At 38.7% G+C, this 16,485-nt stretch overlaps 1 protein-coding gene across 8 annotated transcripts in view; it reads right to left on the bottom strand.

The window, feature by feature from the left end:
* The window catches only part of ADGRV1 (adhesion G protein-coupled receptor V1), a 591,098-nt gene that overhangs the window by 66,193 nt on the left and 508,420 nt on the right, over positions 1–16,485 (bottom strand). For all 8 annotated transcript variants that reach the window (XM_045033568.1, XM_045033570.1, XM_045033575.1 and 5 more), the window contains one exon: positions 834–955. In XM_045033568.1, coding sequence (XP_044889503.1) covers positions 834–955 — 122 coding nt within the window. The remainder of the gene's footprint in view (positions 1–833; positions 956–16,485) is intronic.

Below are 16,485 nucleotides of genomic sequence, written 5' to 3'. Positions count from 1 at the left end.
CTGTCACTAAATAATTTGTTTCCTTAAAATCCTTAAAATGAAATCAAAATATGCTTTGAGTCTCGTTTCAGTTGTATGCTGTAATCCTAATAGGTTTTTCTACTCATGTTCCTTGCAACATGGTGGTCCAAATAAGGAGTTTTTAGAGAGATCTTTGGTAAATTCAAGATATTATTTTGGTCTGGGACAGACCTTTTCACTTTGGAAAATAAGGAAAATGAGTTCATTTGTTCCATTTGTTAATTTCAGGGTGCAACTTTTTTCCATTTAACAAAAGCACTAAAAAAGTCAGCTTTAATTTTTGCTGTAGTTATATAATTCCTAGTTATGCTATCCAAGCACGCTCACAAAACTAATTTAAGCTGGGCATTGCCAGACTTAGAGGATGTCAATCATTTTTCAGTGAACCAAAACACTCTCATTTCACTAAGCACCAGGCGTAAGAGTGGACTGCTTGAACACTGCTATCTATTTCACTCTTCAATTGCTCTAACATCTAGACACAGCCACCGTCCATGGTTACCTGCCGCAAAGTTTATAAACATCAATCCTGCTGAAAAAGAAATATGTTTTTGTAGTTACTCAGATGTTATCTAAATAAAGGAGGGTAAATATTTTACCCTTTATATTATCAGTATAAACAGCAAGTTAGAAGCCCAGCCATATTTTAGGTATTAAAGATTTAGCCCTTCATCATTTTATTCTGCAACTCTGCGTGGTGTTGTGTGTAAAAATTCACCTACGTGTAGACACTTGATTCCTTTACATTGAAACTCCATGCCCGTGTTCATGAGCATACATGTGTTCCACCAGCAACCAAATTGTAAGCTTACCTGTAGACTGTTGAAAATGACAAAGAGGACCAACATCCAGAAGTGTCTGTAAGCCATGTGCAGGCCTCCCCAAAGCCATGTCACAGAAATCAGGGCAAAGAGATATAAAACCAGCGGGACTTCTGGAAATAAAAAAGAAAATTTTTTTGAGCTCTGGGATCCTGCATAGTCACAGATACACACAAATATATATTGGCTCCTTTCTTGTAACACTCTGTATGCCTAAGTACCCATTTTGAAAGAACAACCTTGGAAATCCCATTCTTATGCCAGAAAAGAGAGGGCACATTGCTGAGTCCACATTCTTTCTGTTTTCCTGATGGGGGTGGGGGGGGGGGTGGTGCAGAATGAGAACTGTTCCTCTCCTAGACTACCACCTGCTGGACTGTTCAGGAAGTGCCATGAACAACTGCAGAGATGCAATCACATTTCATCCCCAGGTAAATCCCCTTAAAAGAGCTTTCCACCAGAAAATGGCAGGCAGCGGTGTTGCTCTGGAAATTAGCGTAGTCCAACCCAACAATTTAAAACACGAATGATATAAAAACTAGCTTGTGTGTCATGGAAAAGTATGTACTCATCCCTTTTTTTTTCTGACAGAGAAGACACCAAACTTTATAGCTAATGTTAGACTAAAGGTGAAGTGACAGGTTCCCTAGTGTGAACACTAAGCTTATTCTGCCTGCTGTTTCTCGTGCAAGTTGTTTCAGTAGTTTTCAGGAGAGATCTCTTCAGGGCCAAGGACTTCATTACTCATTTGTCTTTGATATTTGCATTGTAGAATAATAACCTTAAAAAGGGGATTTTATTATTTAAAAAAATTTTTTTTTCAACGTTTATTTATTTTTGGGACAGAGAGAGGCAGAGCATGAACGGGGGAGGGGCAGAGAGAGAGGGAGACACAGAATCGGAAACAGGCTCCAGGCTCTGAGCCATCAGCCCAGAGCCCGGCGCGGGGCTCGAACTCACGGACCGCGAGATCGTGACCTGGGTGAAGTCGGACGCTTAACCAACTGCGCCACCCAGGCGCCCCCGGGACTTTATTATTTAAATGACTACCTATAGTAGACTTAAAAAGTGAATCAGATCATAACAGCTGCAAATAAACACATTTCAAGCTGTCTGAAAGACATCAGGATGGACCACACCATTGACAACTCTTAGGACAGACTTCAAGGTCCAAATATACCCACCATTTTATCAAGTAATGCCTAAAATCTACATGCACTCTGAAAATTTGAATAGTTAAATAATATGACTTTAGCAATTTTAAAATTTTATTTTGAAACAATGTCAAACTTACAGAAGAGCTGTAAGTACAGTATGACAACATAGTTTTCCTCTTCCCTGAACCACTTGAAAGTTGCCTTCCTCCATCACCTTCTGAAAAGTTTATTTTTTTAAATATATTTTTTAAGCTAACATTTTTTAAGTTTATTTTTTTTAGTAACCTCTACATGCACTATGGGGCTCGAACTCCTGGCTCCGAGATCAGGAGTGACACCCTCTTCTGACAGAGCCTGCCAGGAGCTCCAAAACTTAATTTTTCTGTTGTTTTCATTTTTCCCTCTGAAAACTTTAATGTGTATTTTCTACAAAGATTTTCTCCTACATAAACACAATAGGACCATCAAATCAGAAAATCAATACTCATATATTCCTGCCATCCTCAGATCTCATTCAAGATTTGTCCATTATTTCTGTTATCTTTTTTGCAGCGGAAAGGTACAGCTGACATGTTTCTGTAGTCTCCTTTAATCCCAAACAGTTCATCTGTATGTCCTTGGCTTTTATGACTGACACTTTTGAAGATTACCGGCCAGTTTTTCCTGTGGAGTGCCCTTAAATTTGAGTTCATCTGATCTTTTCCTGTGATTCAGATTAAAAAATTTGGCAAAAGTCACAGAACTGATACTGGGTTCTTGTTATAGCATTCTTTTATTGGGTGGCACAAAAATTCCATTTGTCCCTTTACTTAGGCTGCTCATTCAGATCATGTGATTAAGGTAGTGGCTGCACAGATTCTCTACTGTGAAGTCAGTCTGTTTTCCTTTGTGATTACTAATTATCAGTGTGGGATTACTTTGAAACTGGATAAAACCCTTCCTCTTATCAAATGTGTGACTTATCCATTATTTATTTTTATAATATGGACTCACAGATTCTCAATTTATTTAAAGGGTTATTGGGGTGCCTGCGTAGCTTAGTAGCTTAAGTGTCTGACTTGATTTCCTCAGGTCATGATCTCACGGTTCATGGGTTTGAGCCTTGTCTCCCCTCCTCCACTCGTGCTGTCCCTGTCTCTCTCAAAATAAATAAATAAACTTGAAAAAAGGGTTATTACTGACTACTATCATTTTGATGCCCAAATTATCCTGAATTTGATTAATGGAAGCCCTTGCAAGATAAGATGGCATCTGTGCCCTTTGTGCCTTTTGTTATGTTCTCATGATTCTGTAAGTACTTCCTTGATTTCTGGCCCAACAAGATGTTTCAAACTTATCTTGTACTTTCCCTGATCCAGTTCTGGTTTCTTTTTGGGGAGAATGGCATTTAGAAACCAAGATTAGGTGGTCAATATGCTTGCTATTATTGGGGTGTTTCTGCTCCTAAGCCTCTCTGTAGACAGAGCTAGAGAATCTATGTAGGTACACATATGAACACACACACACACACACACACACACACGTTTACATCTAGATTACTGTAGCTATTTCTATATAATGAACATGATTAGTTCACACTAATATTTCCAAATCCAATCCAAACCACAGGGTTAATTCTCACTTTTTTCCTTTAATTTGTGTAAATCTCTTGTCTGTTGTTAAGAAATCTAGTTCTCGTTATTCTTAATATATTTATCTATTTAACCAATTGCCTTAGTTGATTGTATCTAATCTCTGGGTGCTGTTATTCCTTCTCTTGCACAGATGACCCCTCAAGCTTATTTGGGTTCTGACATCTCAAGCTGGGCTGTACCCCATCCCTCACACAGATGCCCCCCTCATAACGAACAGGGTTCCCACACTCCATGCTTGAACATCTTCCTGTGGATGGTAATTGTGAAGAGGGCTTTAGGATGGAATTCTTTGAGAAGGGAAGGGAAAGGCAAAAAAAGAAACAGGACAAAAGAAAGGAAAGAAAGGGAAAAGGGGAGGGGAAGAGGAAAATAGAACCTGAGCTTTTTTTTTTTTTTTTGAGGAGAAAAAAGCCTTTAAAAGGACAGTATGCTGGTATCTTCCCAAAAATACCCTTCATAAAAAAATATAAAATTGCCTGAGTTATTATAACTTCACAGAGAAAATAAGAATAATATAAGACATGGCTTATACAGATGAATAATTCCTTTGTCATTAATGCCTTACAGCAGGACAGGGGAAAATATATTAAGATTTATTTAAATTTTATAAAAATTCATTTTTGTTTAATGAAATCATACAATTTGATAAAGGGCCAGAGGCTCATTTTTACTAATGACAAGATACCCTAATATTTAGGAAACTTCCTATGCTATACTCATTAAATTTTTTAAAGATTAGGTATTAACTCTGGCAACTGCATTCTTTGTTCCACTGTGTAAGTACAAAATTCTATTTATGGCTCTGTGCAGAGTACAAAAGGACATGCATACTCTGCATGGACAACTAGGAACCCAATTTTCAAAATTTGGCCTTCATGTTCCTCTAAAGTGTCTAGCCCAACAAGTGCTGTGTGCTGACAGAGCTCAGTGGGGGAGCTGAGAGAGCATACAGGGGCCTGACCAGAAACACCCAGGCCTATGTTTTTCTGGAACTCTGCAGACAAGTGTGGTGGCTTGGCACCCCAGGTCAGAAACTCTGCAAGGAAGAAAGCCAGGCATAAATAACTCAGCGAGTTGAACAATAAACCCCAGGCTGGTTTTTCAGCAGTGCAACAACACTGAGGACATGATTTCAGGTGGAAGAAACCTATCTAGGGGTACATCCAGATTTTGTGGGCCTGAAGTTCATACAACTTGAAGAGATATATTTAAAAAAAATTGCAAAAAGCAAAATTAGGCATAAAATCTTGGAAAGGGCCTATATGCAAGGGAGAGGCCCTAAAACTTAAACTTCATCAGCTTTATGCTAATCCACCTCTGAGGAGGTACCTTCACCCTCTTTGGGGCCTGGAGTAACTGACCACAGGGAAAAGGGCTGTTGGGAGTGGGTGATGGGGACAGACGTGGCGGGGGGGTGATGCTAATAGCTACTGGGAATTCCATTTGGTAAGCAGAAAGTTAATGCTGCACTTAGTGAAAATCATATCGGTTGTATATTTCAGAAGCTGACATTTCACATTTGGTGAACGACTAGTAACTTTTCTGTTGACTGTAAAAGTCAGTGCTTACCGAAACAGGTATTTACAACTGGCCACACTAGAAACTTATGTTTACAGGTGAATTTGTTAGAAAACAGAACTTCAATGGCTCTAGGTACTATCACCAGAAACATCTTTGCTGCAAGCATTTTGGGGGCAAACATTTTAGCAAAGTTAAAAAGACAAACGGTTGAGGGTTTGGTTCATTTTTCCACTGACACACTACACTCATTTTATATAAATCTTAGCCCTCAAAATGGTCTCTACACTGGCACCGAGTTTTGAACCAACATTTCCTATAGAACTTTAGGATGTCTATCAGTGAACTGTGACACTATGCCAATAACCAACAGTGTCGAAGGGCTTTTACAATGTACTTCAAAGCTCAGTTACAAATATGCATCCTAGAGTTTGGAAACTGGTAACTCTGCTAATAAAGGAAGAAATTTTAGTGAAACAAAAAAAGTGTGACGATGAACAAGGAGATGAATTAACAAACAAACAAAAGCCTGGCACTATGAATGAAAGACTCTGAAGACAAATGCTTAGGTACAATCCACAAAATAAAACCTGATACCTGTTCAGGCAATCTACACACATTTAAAAGGTATTCAGAGATGGGGGGCCTGGGTGGCTCGGTCTATTAAGCATTCAGCTCAGGTCATGATTTCATTGTTCACGAGGTCAAGCTGACAGCACACAGCCTGCTTGGGATTCTCTCTCTCTCGCCCTTTCTCTGCCCTTTCTCCTGCTTGCCTATTTCTGTCTCTCTCAAAATAAAGAAATAAACTTAAAAAAAAAAAGCACACAAAAAAATAATAAAATGTATTCAGGGGTTCCTGGCTGGCTTAGTCAGTACATCATGCGACTCTTGATGTTGGGGTCATGGGTTCAAGCCCCACATTGGGCATGGAGCCCATGTAAAAAAAATAAAAAATAAAATGCATTAAAATATTTTGTATTCACAATAAGGTCTTTTTAATTTTGCTATTCATTTTTCATATTTCATCATGTTCTTCTTAATGAATGCCCTCTTTTACTTTTCATGACTTTTATCTTTTACGGCCAAATTGCTTTATTGCCTATTAGTTATGTGGTGATTTTGTTGGCAGTGAAAATGGTTGCTATTGTATATACATATGATGGAATATTACTCAGTCTTAAAAAGGAATGAAATTCTGACATGTGCTGCAATGTGGATGAATGTTGAAAACATGTTGATTAGAATAAGCCAGACAAATATTGTAGGATTCCATTTACATGAGGTGCCTGGAGTAGGCAAATTCTTCTAGACAGAAAGTAGAATAGAGGTCACCAGGGACTGAGAAAAATGGGGAACAGGAAATTCTGTTTATCGGGTACACAGTTCATGTTTGAGTTGATGAAAAACTTCTGGAAATGGATAGTGGTGATGGGTGCACAACATTGTGAACGTACTTTTTGCCACTGAATTGTACGCTTAAAAATGGTTAAAATGGTAAATTTTGTGTTATGTATATTTTACTACAATTTTTTGTTAAGGTCATGCTAAAAAAGATAGGCTGGTGCGAAGATGAAGTTCGATGACAGGGAGGGAAAAAAAGAATCAAATCCTCAAAGTACTTGATTTAAATACTTAAATTAGCACGGAGTCATTAATGTGAAAAACGAAGTAGTCTGAAAAGGTTTTAGTGAAAGAAATTACTTGTGGAAAGGAAAAAAAATCAGCAAGTGGATATGTCATTTAGTACTTACCATCATTAAGAAAGTCTACTTATGGGATTTTGTAGATTCCACTGAGAATACATAAAATCTCTTTATGTTTTAGTGGAAAATATGATTTCAATGAATTTAATTGCCATTTTTAAAGAAAGTATGGTGCTGTATTATCTCTTCTCTTTGTAATTGCAGCCTTGGCTTTATTGCTATGCACCAGTGACAACAATAATGGCTTTATTATGGAAATCACACCTCATTTACATGAGGCTGAAATTTATTCTGTGTTTACAATCTTCTAAAGTACTTGTTTTAATTTTACCTCACTGACCTTCTGATTCTAACAATTTGGATGTGCTACTAAAACAAACTCATCAATGTAAAACAAGGAATGCAGCTGTGAAATAATGTGTAGATTTAAGATATTTATGGGGCTATTTCCAACAACAGGCATGTATTATTTTTAAACGAGAAAAAAAGGTAATTGAAAACAAGGTATAGAAAGGCCTTATTTCTAAATTATGGGCCTTTTATTCTGAAATTAGCAGATACTTGGAGGCAGAGAAATTTCATTGATCTGACCCATTTATTGGTGAGAACATATTAATTGTGTTCTTAAGCTTTCTTAACAAGGGACAACACTAACCCCACAATGCAGTCACCTACCAGTGTTCTCAGCAAATAAACCAAAAGTCCTGGAAGAATACAACAGGGCACACAGTTCACAGAACTGCCAAATCAGCATTAGGATACTGTGGGTAGAACAGATCATGAATCTACAAACACTTACAACAGAATCTGGAGACAGGAGCCACAGGACTTGGTTTCCCTGTTCTCTAAAGGGGTTTTTAAGAGCTCTTAAATGTTTGTCGCAGCAGGCTAGACTTTGCACATCTCTGCTCTCCGCTATATGCCAGGTTCTTCACTTTTCTTAGGCATCCTTTCTTTCTTTTTTATTTTTTTTAACGTTTATTTATTTTTCAGACAGAGAGAGACAGAGCATGAACGGGGGAGGGTCAGAGAGAGGGAGACACAGAATCTGAAGCAGGCTCCAGGCTCTGTGCTGTCAGCACAGAGCCCGACGCGGGGCTAGAACTCATGGACTGCGAGATCATGACCTGAGCCGAAGTCGGATGCTTAACCAACTGAGCCACCCAGGTGCCCCTCTTAGGCATCCTTTCTAAATTCATAATCTCCACAGTCACTTTCTTTCAATGAGCACCTTAGGGACAGCAATTTCCAAATGTGCACCTCCATGTCCCTTGAGCTCTATAATCCCAGGTCTGGAGATTCCCCTTCCTCTCAGACTTTCTCTTTCTTCCTGGTACTAGTACAACCATTCACATAGATTGACCCCATGCCTCATTTCCCCTCATGTGCTGCACCACATGGGACGTGTGGGGGGGAACCATCCACGTTAAAGCACTTGGCACACAACCTGGCACAAAGCACAAGCTCAGTAAGCCTTACCCACTATCATCCTTATTCTCATGACCATTATGACCATTATGACCATGAGATCTTGGCCTGAGACAAGGTTGGACGCTTAACCAACAGAGCCACCCAGGTGCTCCCCTGCCAAGCCTATTTAAAAAATTTTTAACAATTATTCATTTTTGAGACAGAGAGAGACAAAGAGAGAGCAAGTGTGAGTGGGGAGGGGCAGAGAGAGAGAGAGAGAGAGAGAGAGAGAGAGAGAGAGAGAGAGGATATGAAGCTCTGCGCTGTGAGCCCTGAGTCCGATGCGGGCTCCAACTCACAACTGTGAGACCACAACCTGAGCCAAAATCAAGAGTCAGACACTTAATCGAATGAACCACCCAGGCACCCCCTTACCAGCCTATTTAAAATGGACCTCTCAGTGTCTTCTATTCTCTTCCCTCTCCCCTTTCTATTCTAGTCTAACCCATCCAATCCCACTTAAAACTGATGGCAATGAATCTCAAGAAGGTATTGTGATTCACAAGAATAAACTTCAACTCTGGAAGGTAATGTAAGTAGCCTGCAGGACATCTTAGACAATGGGTACAGCAAACACAACTAATAGTGGGAGCCTACACATACCACCTTTGGACACGGATTTACCCGGACCCTTAACTGATAGGTGAAGAAAGCAAGCCTAATTTGGAAGGATCTGTACAGGTGAAAAAATGGATCTGTAGGCAGAAAAGAGAGTTAATCAATATTGATCTAGAGTATATTTTCCAGAGGCAGAGAGGAGGAATGTGAACAGGTTTTCAGAGGAGTCTCAAGGTCTCTGAGAACCTAAATAACGGTACTTTGTCACCAGCTGACTTAGGGCTGCCCTGGATGCTAAAGGACAGTCCAGTGTCAGGCCTACTTTGAGTGTGATTTATTGGGAATGAAAAAAAAATAGTACAAGCCTAGAATTATGGTCTCGCCTTGCAAAAGCTATATATAATTTTCAATTTGCAGACTATAATTTTGAATCTAAGGAGAATAATCAAGTTAGATGAGACATACCCACATGGACCTTGCACAAACTGTTATTAGAGTAATTCCATTTGAACCATGTACTTCAAAGTTCCCAGATAATATCCTCCTGGGGGGGGGGGGGTGTCAAATAGGTCTGTGATATTTAAGGAAAATGTTACATGGTCTGTTTTCTTCTTGTGAGGAAGATGTCTTGGAACTATGGGGAGAATTATCACTTGGGTTCACAGCCAACATAGTGATTTTTAACACACTTCATAAACATTTCACACAATGACATTATGACAGAAGTTTTTAGGAGGTCTAGAACAAACATGAAGCCAGCCAACTAACAACTGAAGACTGGCTTAACCTAGTTTACTAACTACACTACCAGTTACTCAGCCATTAAAGAGTTCAAAACACTCATCCCCAGGCATGCTCAGACACCTAACAGCAATTTCCAACACATTTAGCTTCTATAATACTATGAAAATATACAATGTGTCTTTCAACCTGCTTACATCTATATTTTGAATCTTACTATATGGCCTCATAATTTTTGGAAATTAGGTTACTATGTATTTGGCCATGAATAGCCAGTTATATTTTACAGATGGTTTGATAGGACACCACACAGTAGTCATTAAGAGTTAACAGGCTCACATTCAACACTGAAGTCTTGAGTCAATTCTGACACAATGTCTCATAAAAATTAATACTAAAGATGTGTTCAAGAAAATATTTTTACAGTGTGTTAAATATGTCAGTTCCAGAATTGTTTTCTGGTAGACCCTCAATCTGGATAAATGCCAGCTGACCTCACACTTATTTCCTTTAATTTGGTTCTCTAGCTATCACATTGCAAAACTGTAACACGAATTTAAAATTTTACTTTATTTTTATTTTGTTTGCCATGTCACTATTCTAAAAATTCTACTTGAGTTAAATCCTTTGGATCTTCTCTGTCAATGTGATTAATTGCATCTCTTCTTCCTATGGCTATCAGATTATCAGGGCATTGTCTGGTCTTTTTTTTTTTTTTTTTTTTAATGTGTTTATTTATTCTGGTTGGGGGGCGGTGCAGAGAGAGAGTGAGGCAGAGGATCTGAAGTGGGCTCTGTGTGGACAGCAAAAACCCTGACACAGGGCTCCAACTCACAAATAGTGAGTTCATGACCTGAGTCAAAAAGGGACGCTTAACCTATTGAGCCACCCAGGTGCCCTAGGGCATTGTCTCATCTTCAAAATGATGTAATGTATTTCACAAAAGCTTTGAGGATATTACTTACGCTCTGTTGTTAAATAATATCTGTAAGTAGAGAAAACTAACACAAAACCCACATACAGAGCTGTGTGCAGGTATACACAATAATAACAGACCATAAAGTGGTATAATATCTGCGTTACACACAGGCTTATCATTGTTCATGTAAGCAATGGCACAGTACCCACAGGTGTGGCCAGGAATTTTATCCATGTGGAAGTAAACTAATATCTTATTGCTTATTCTTACTAACAACCTTGGACCAAGCCCTTACAGAGAAAATAAGAGGAACCATTGTGTTTAAGAAAGAAAGGCAATATCCAGATTGGATGCCATGTGTACCATTTACAGAGAAGGAGGCTATCCAAGACGACAGTAACATCAATACGGATAATGTTTTTATATTAGTGACCAAAGTGATTTGTACCCAATGATATACCATTAAAATTTCTTTGTATATTTGTCATATGTGTATTACATATTTGTAATGTCATATGGACAGCTTAAAATCTGTGAGATCTTAATTCCAACCTTTTTTCTCTTTTTCTCCTCTTTCATTGGGAATTCAAATTGTTAATGGTTAGACTGATTCATGGGTATCTGATATTAGTAGCAAATTTTGTCCTAGGCTCAAAATTATGTTTCCACATTTTTTTTTTTTAAGAGTAAGAGCACTGGATAAAGAAGAAGATGTGGGAGGTACACACACACACACACACACACACACACACACAGGAATATTAAATAGCCATAAAAAGGATGAGATCTTGCCATCTACAACAACACAGATGTGCCTAGAGGGTAGCATACTAAGTGAAATTAAATCAGACTGAGAAAGACGTATGATTTAACTTACATGTGGAATCTAAACAACCAAACAAATGAATAAACAGACAAACAAAAAGCAGATACAGATCTATTAAACCCGAGAACAAACTGATGGATGCCAGAGGGGAGGTGGGTAGGAAGATGGGCAAAATGGGAGAAGGGGATTGGGAGGTAGAGGCTTTCAGTTTCTGGATGAATAAGTCATAGGAATAAAAGTTACTGCATAGGGAGTGTAATCAATGATACTTATAGACTTGCATGGTGACAGATGGTAGCTAAGTCTGTGGTGAGCACAGCATAATGTATAGAGAAACTGAATCACTATGTCCTACACCTGAAACTAATGTAACATTGTGTGTCAAATATACTCAAATAAAATTTTTTTAAAATTAAATCTCCCTTCCTTAGGGGCAAAAAAAGAGTGAGAGCACTGGAATTTTATTTAACTCTAGGTAGCATCGTTTTGGCATTAGTAGATAAGACTAATGAAAGAGCAGCCATACAGTTTTTTTGGCCACTGTGCTTCCCAAGTCCCCAAAAGGAGACATTTTTACTATTCGATTCTGTCTTTACTAGACAGGTCCTGCTACAGTTTCTGTTTGTTTCTATCCATTTGTTACTTTCTTTTTTTTTAACCAGGTGGAATTTTGTGAAACGCATTTGTAAAAAACCAAATTTTTTTTCCTGGTTGATAAAGCAGCTTTAATATAACCACAGAATGAGTGTTTATTTGCAAATACTCTGGAATTTCCCTCTCCTTTCTCAGGAGAGAGGGAATCACCACACTTCTTAGAAATTGTATAATTAAATGAGTGTAAGGATCAAAAATTGTTCATTTCAATGACTTGTTAATTTACAACACTGATTTACACTATCTTTATAGAACTGTGCAATAGGGCTTCAAATTGTTCTTCAACAACCTCAGTCTTTCCTCCAATCCAACATCTACTTCTTTCTGTAAGTTGGTGCATCCTAATTATAAATCACATCATTTACTTTCCTGAGGTTATTTATAATAAATTTTACAATTTGCTTCTGTCAAATTCCATTAAAAGAAAAAGATCTGTTTTGAATATGGGCCCTTGGCAAATTACATTTTTTTTTTTTTTTAAAAAAGCATGCACTGAGTTTGATTGGGTGGGATTTATTCATAAAAAAGGCAGAACTGCAGCTATATGAGCAAGGACTCCGGAGTCAGACTACTTGAAGGCCATTTACCAGTTGTGTGACCTTGGTAAGTCACTTCACTGCTCTGAGACACAAGTTCCTCATCAGTAAAGTGACAATCATATTAGTATCTGCCAAATAACGTCTTGTGTATCTAGGGAGAATTAAATGGTTAAAATGCATAACACTTTGAGCAGTGTTATGTACATTTTGGCTATTGCTTGTTATTCAAGAAATATGTTTTAGCAAGCATCAAAAATATATTAGATAAAATGTGACAGATAAGAGGATGAATTACATATGCATATTCCTTCAAATAGCACACACCCACCCACCCACCCACCCACACACCTACACCCACACCCCCCCCCACACACACCCTATATTAAAAGGTAGAAGATAAGTATTAGAAGAGAGAGACCAAGTTACAAAAAAACCCAGGGAAGGCAGCAGTTAACTCCCACTGATAGTATTGAGAAGGGGAAGGAATTTCAGGTGGGCCTTGAAGATGAGATCTATTTCAGCACGTTAAGTATTGAGATTAACGTACTGGGAACAGCCAAAAGAGAGCCGAAAGAGGCAAATGCATAAATTAGTGTAAATTAGTCTTTCCGACTGGAATTAAAGGTCAAAGAAGGTGCTTAATGAGGAGAATGTTTGTAGCACTACATGGTGAAGGCATCTTGAGGGCTAGGTTAGCAATACAGAATTATTTTATAGGAAATGAAAGCCATTTAAAATTTCTGAGAAAGAGGTGTGGCCTTATCAAAACAAAGCTTAATCTCAAAGGAAAGTAAATAGATTGGCGGAGAGACTGCTGCAGGCAAGGACACCGGTTAGGCAACTACTGCTGTGGTCAAAGGGGGAGATAATGAAGGCCTGAGGCAAGGGAACGGCAGAGGAGAGGCCACCACAAAGGAGAGGACACAAAAATGTTACCGAAATAGAATCTAGTCATACCCCCAAATCACAAACCAATGAGAAACTTCAAAATTATGCAGATATTAGGACTTTACTGAAGATTCTAATTCAGCATGTCTGCAGGGAGACTCATTAAAGCATCATTTTTGAAAATCTGACTTTTTTTTTTAATTAGGCTCTGCACCCAATGTGGGGCTTGAACTCATAACCCTGGGCTCAACAGTAGCAGGCTCTACCGACTAAGCCCGCCAGGTGTCCCTCTGAAAGTCTAATTTTTTTTTAAATTATTTTTTTAAATGTTTATTTTTGAGAGAGAGAGAGAGAGCGAGCATGTGTGGGAGTAAGGGCAGACAGAGAGGGAGTCACAGAATCCAAAGCAGAGTCCAGGCTATGAGCTGTCAGCACAGAGCCCAACGCAGGGCTCAAACTCAGAAGCTGTGAGATCATGACCTGAGCCGAAGTTGGTCGCTTAACTGACTGAGCCACCCAGGCACCCCTCTGAAAGTCTAATTTTGATAATTGGTCATATTTGACAACTATTGACCTAAAAGTCTATGACTGTGGAGTTAAAAGAAATTGCACAGGCTTCAGTTAGGAAAATAAGAAAAGGATTAAAAGGAAGAAGAAAAGGAAGAAGAAAGAATAACATAGAGATCAGAGCAGTTGGGGAAGGCAGAAAAACAAAGCCGATGACAATTTTTGTACTTCCTGAGGACAAGATATTATTTGGGAAGAAGTTGGGAAGAGAAGTTGGGCTCAAGCTGACAGATTTGAAAATTACCACTATGATAATGAAAAAGGCAAAAGCAATCCCTAGAAACCATTTATACTCCATAGTTGTGAATCTCAAGAAGAATGACGCATGGCCTGGGATTTCGCAGGAAAAAAAGAAGAGAGAATCATAAAAACCAAGGGAGATGAACTATATTCAGTTAAGTTGTGGTTATCAGTACTGATCTATGTGGAAGAGTGTAGGATAAGGACAAGAGGAGACAGGTCAGTAGATCTGGTGTCCAAAGTTATATAGGTGATGAATGAAAGAGAATAAGCAATGTAGTCTCAAGGCTTGGCAGTTAACAGAAGGTGAGGAGTACAGGAAGTAGTATTCTTCAAGAAACTGGTTGGTGAAGGAGAGAGTCAGGGAAGTAACGTGATAAGGCATTGTGGGTAACTTTATTTATTTATTTATTTATTTATTTATTTATTTATTTGTTTATTTAAGAGACAGAACTGAGGGGAGGGGTAGAGAGAATCCCAAGCAGGTTCCATGCTGCCAGCACACAGCCTGATGTGGGGCTTGAACTCACAAACTGTGACATCATTACCTGATCCCAAACCAAGAGTTAGATGCTTAATAACAGACTGGGCCACCCAGACACCCCTAAGCTCTTTTAAGTCAGTGAAAAGTGATGCATGTTTTTAGACGGAGAGGAGAGACCCAGAGGAGAGGGAGATACTTAAGAGGTAAGGCGATTGTGGAAAATTTAATGAAGCAAGTTCTAAGAAAAGGAAGAACAGATAAAGGACACAATCCAGAAGGTTAGCTTTGGTGAAAATGAGTTGCCTAAAATGGGAGGAAAGTGGCAAAGAGGGGAGGCAACAAAGATAAATGATCAGATAAAAATAAGGACAGGTTAGTGAGACAGCATCATGCTGTGTTCACACCTTGCAGAGAGTGAGAGTAGAAGATATTAAGCACAAAACTTAGGGGCAGTGAAATCTGTTTCAAAGATTACTTAAAGATCAATGAAAGATAATCCAAATGATTTTTGAGATGCAGAGGTGGCTCAGTTAAGGTTACTCACAATAAACTCGTTTCCACTACAGAGTAGCACTAATTGGTTAATAACAAGGAGACAAGTGTGTGGCATAGACTGGACCAGTGATGGGCAAAATTGCTCAAGGAGGGAGCCAAATTGGTGAAGAAATCAAAAGTGCCAGTGAAAATATTCTTGGGACTGTCCCATCACAAGGTTGAGGGAAGGGAGGTCACAGTGAGAATGAAGAACAAGTAGGAGCAAAGAACTGGGAGAGAGAGAGAGAGAAGTTGTGTTCAGAGGTGGAAAGGGAGATTGTGGACTAGGAAAGGAGGCTATCATGAGGGATGGCAACCACAGCACCATGAAAAGGAAAAGGAAGGCTAAGCAAAAAGCATAGATTTAAACAGGAAAAAGTGTTACCCAGGGACATAGTAACCTTACACAAGAGAGCAAAAATATATTTGACATCCTAGTAAATTGGAAGGAGTGGCCTCTTGTAACTGGTTGTAAGGAAAGTGATCTTTTATGGTAAGGTAACTGAAAAAGTACTTGTGTGAAAGGATGAGACTGAGTTTGTTATTGCTTCCTGGCCCAATGAAACCCAAACTTCTCTTTTGATATGGTGATGGGGTACTTTTCTGAAAAGAAACCACTTACAAAGATGCCATTTTCAACTTCCTGGGTTTTATAATATGCAAACTATTAAGTACAGCATTATGATCACAGACATTGTGCCAATTATACCTTTTTTTTTTAAGTTTATTTATTTTGAGAGAGAGAGAGAAAGAGAGAGAGGGTGTGGAATGTGAATGGGGGAGGAGCAAAGACAGAAGAAGCCAGAGAATCCCAAGCAGGCTCAGCACTGTCAGCGCACAGCCTAACATGGGGCTCGATCCCACAAACTGTGAGATCATGACCCGAGCCAAAATCAAGAGTCAGATGCTTAACCAACTGAGCCAGCCAGGCACTCCACCAACTATACATTTTAAAAGAAGTTTACAATGCAATTGAATTCCCCGGATTACCCATCCCTACTTCCTATTTCCCTAATTTTATCAGCCCTATTTTCCTTTATTTCTGGATCTCCTCTTTAATATCATACCAGTTGATTAATGTGGGATCTTGTAACCATATGTATTTTAAAGACCTATGTAGATATGGAATAATAAATTGGAACTTTTTCTAAATAATGAGAATGGCAGTAAACAATACATAGAAAAAGCTGCAAATCAAGAATGGAATT

The sequence above is a fragment of the Felis catus genome, chromosome A1 (assembly GCF_018350175.1).
Source record: "Felis catus isolate Fca126 chromosome A1, F.catus_Fca126_mat1.0, whole genome shotgun sequence".
In the NCBI taxonomy this organism is placed as follows: Eukaryota; Metazoa; Chordata; class Mammalia; order Carnivora; family Felidae; genus Felis; species Felis catus.
This window is presented reverse-complemented; position numbering and strand designations above follow the sequence as displayed.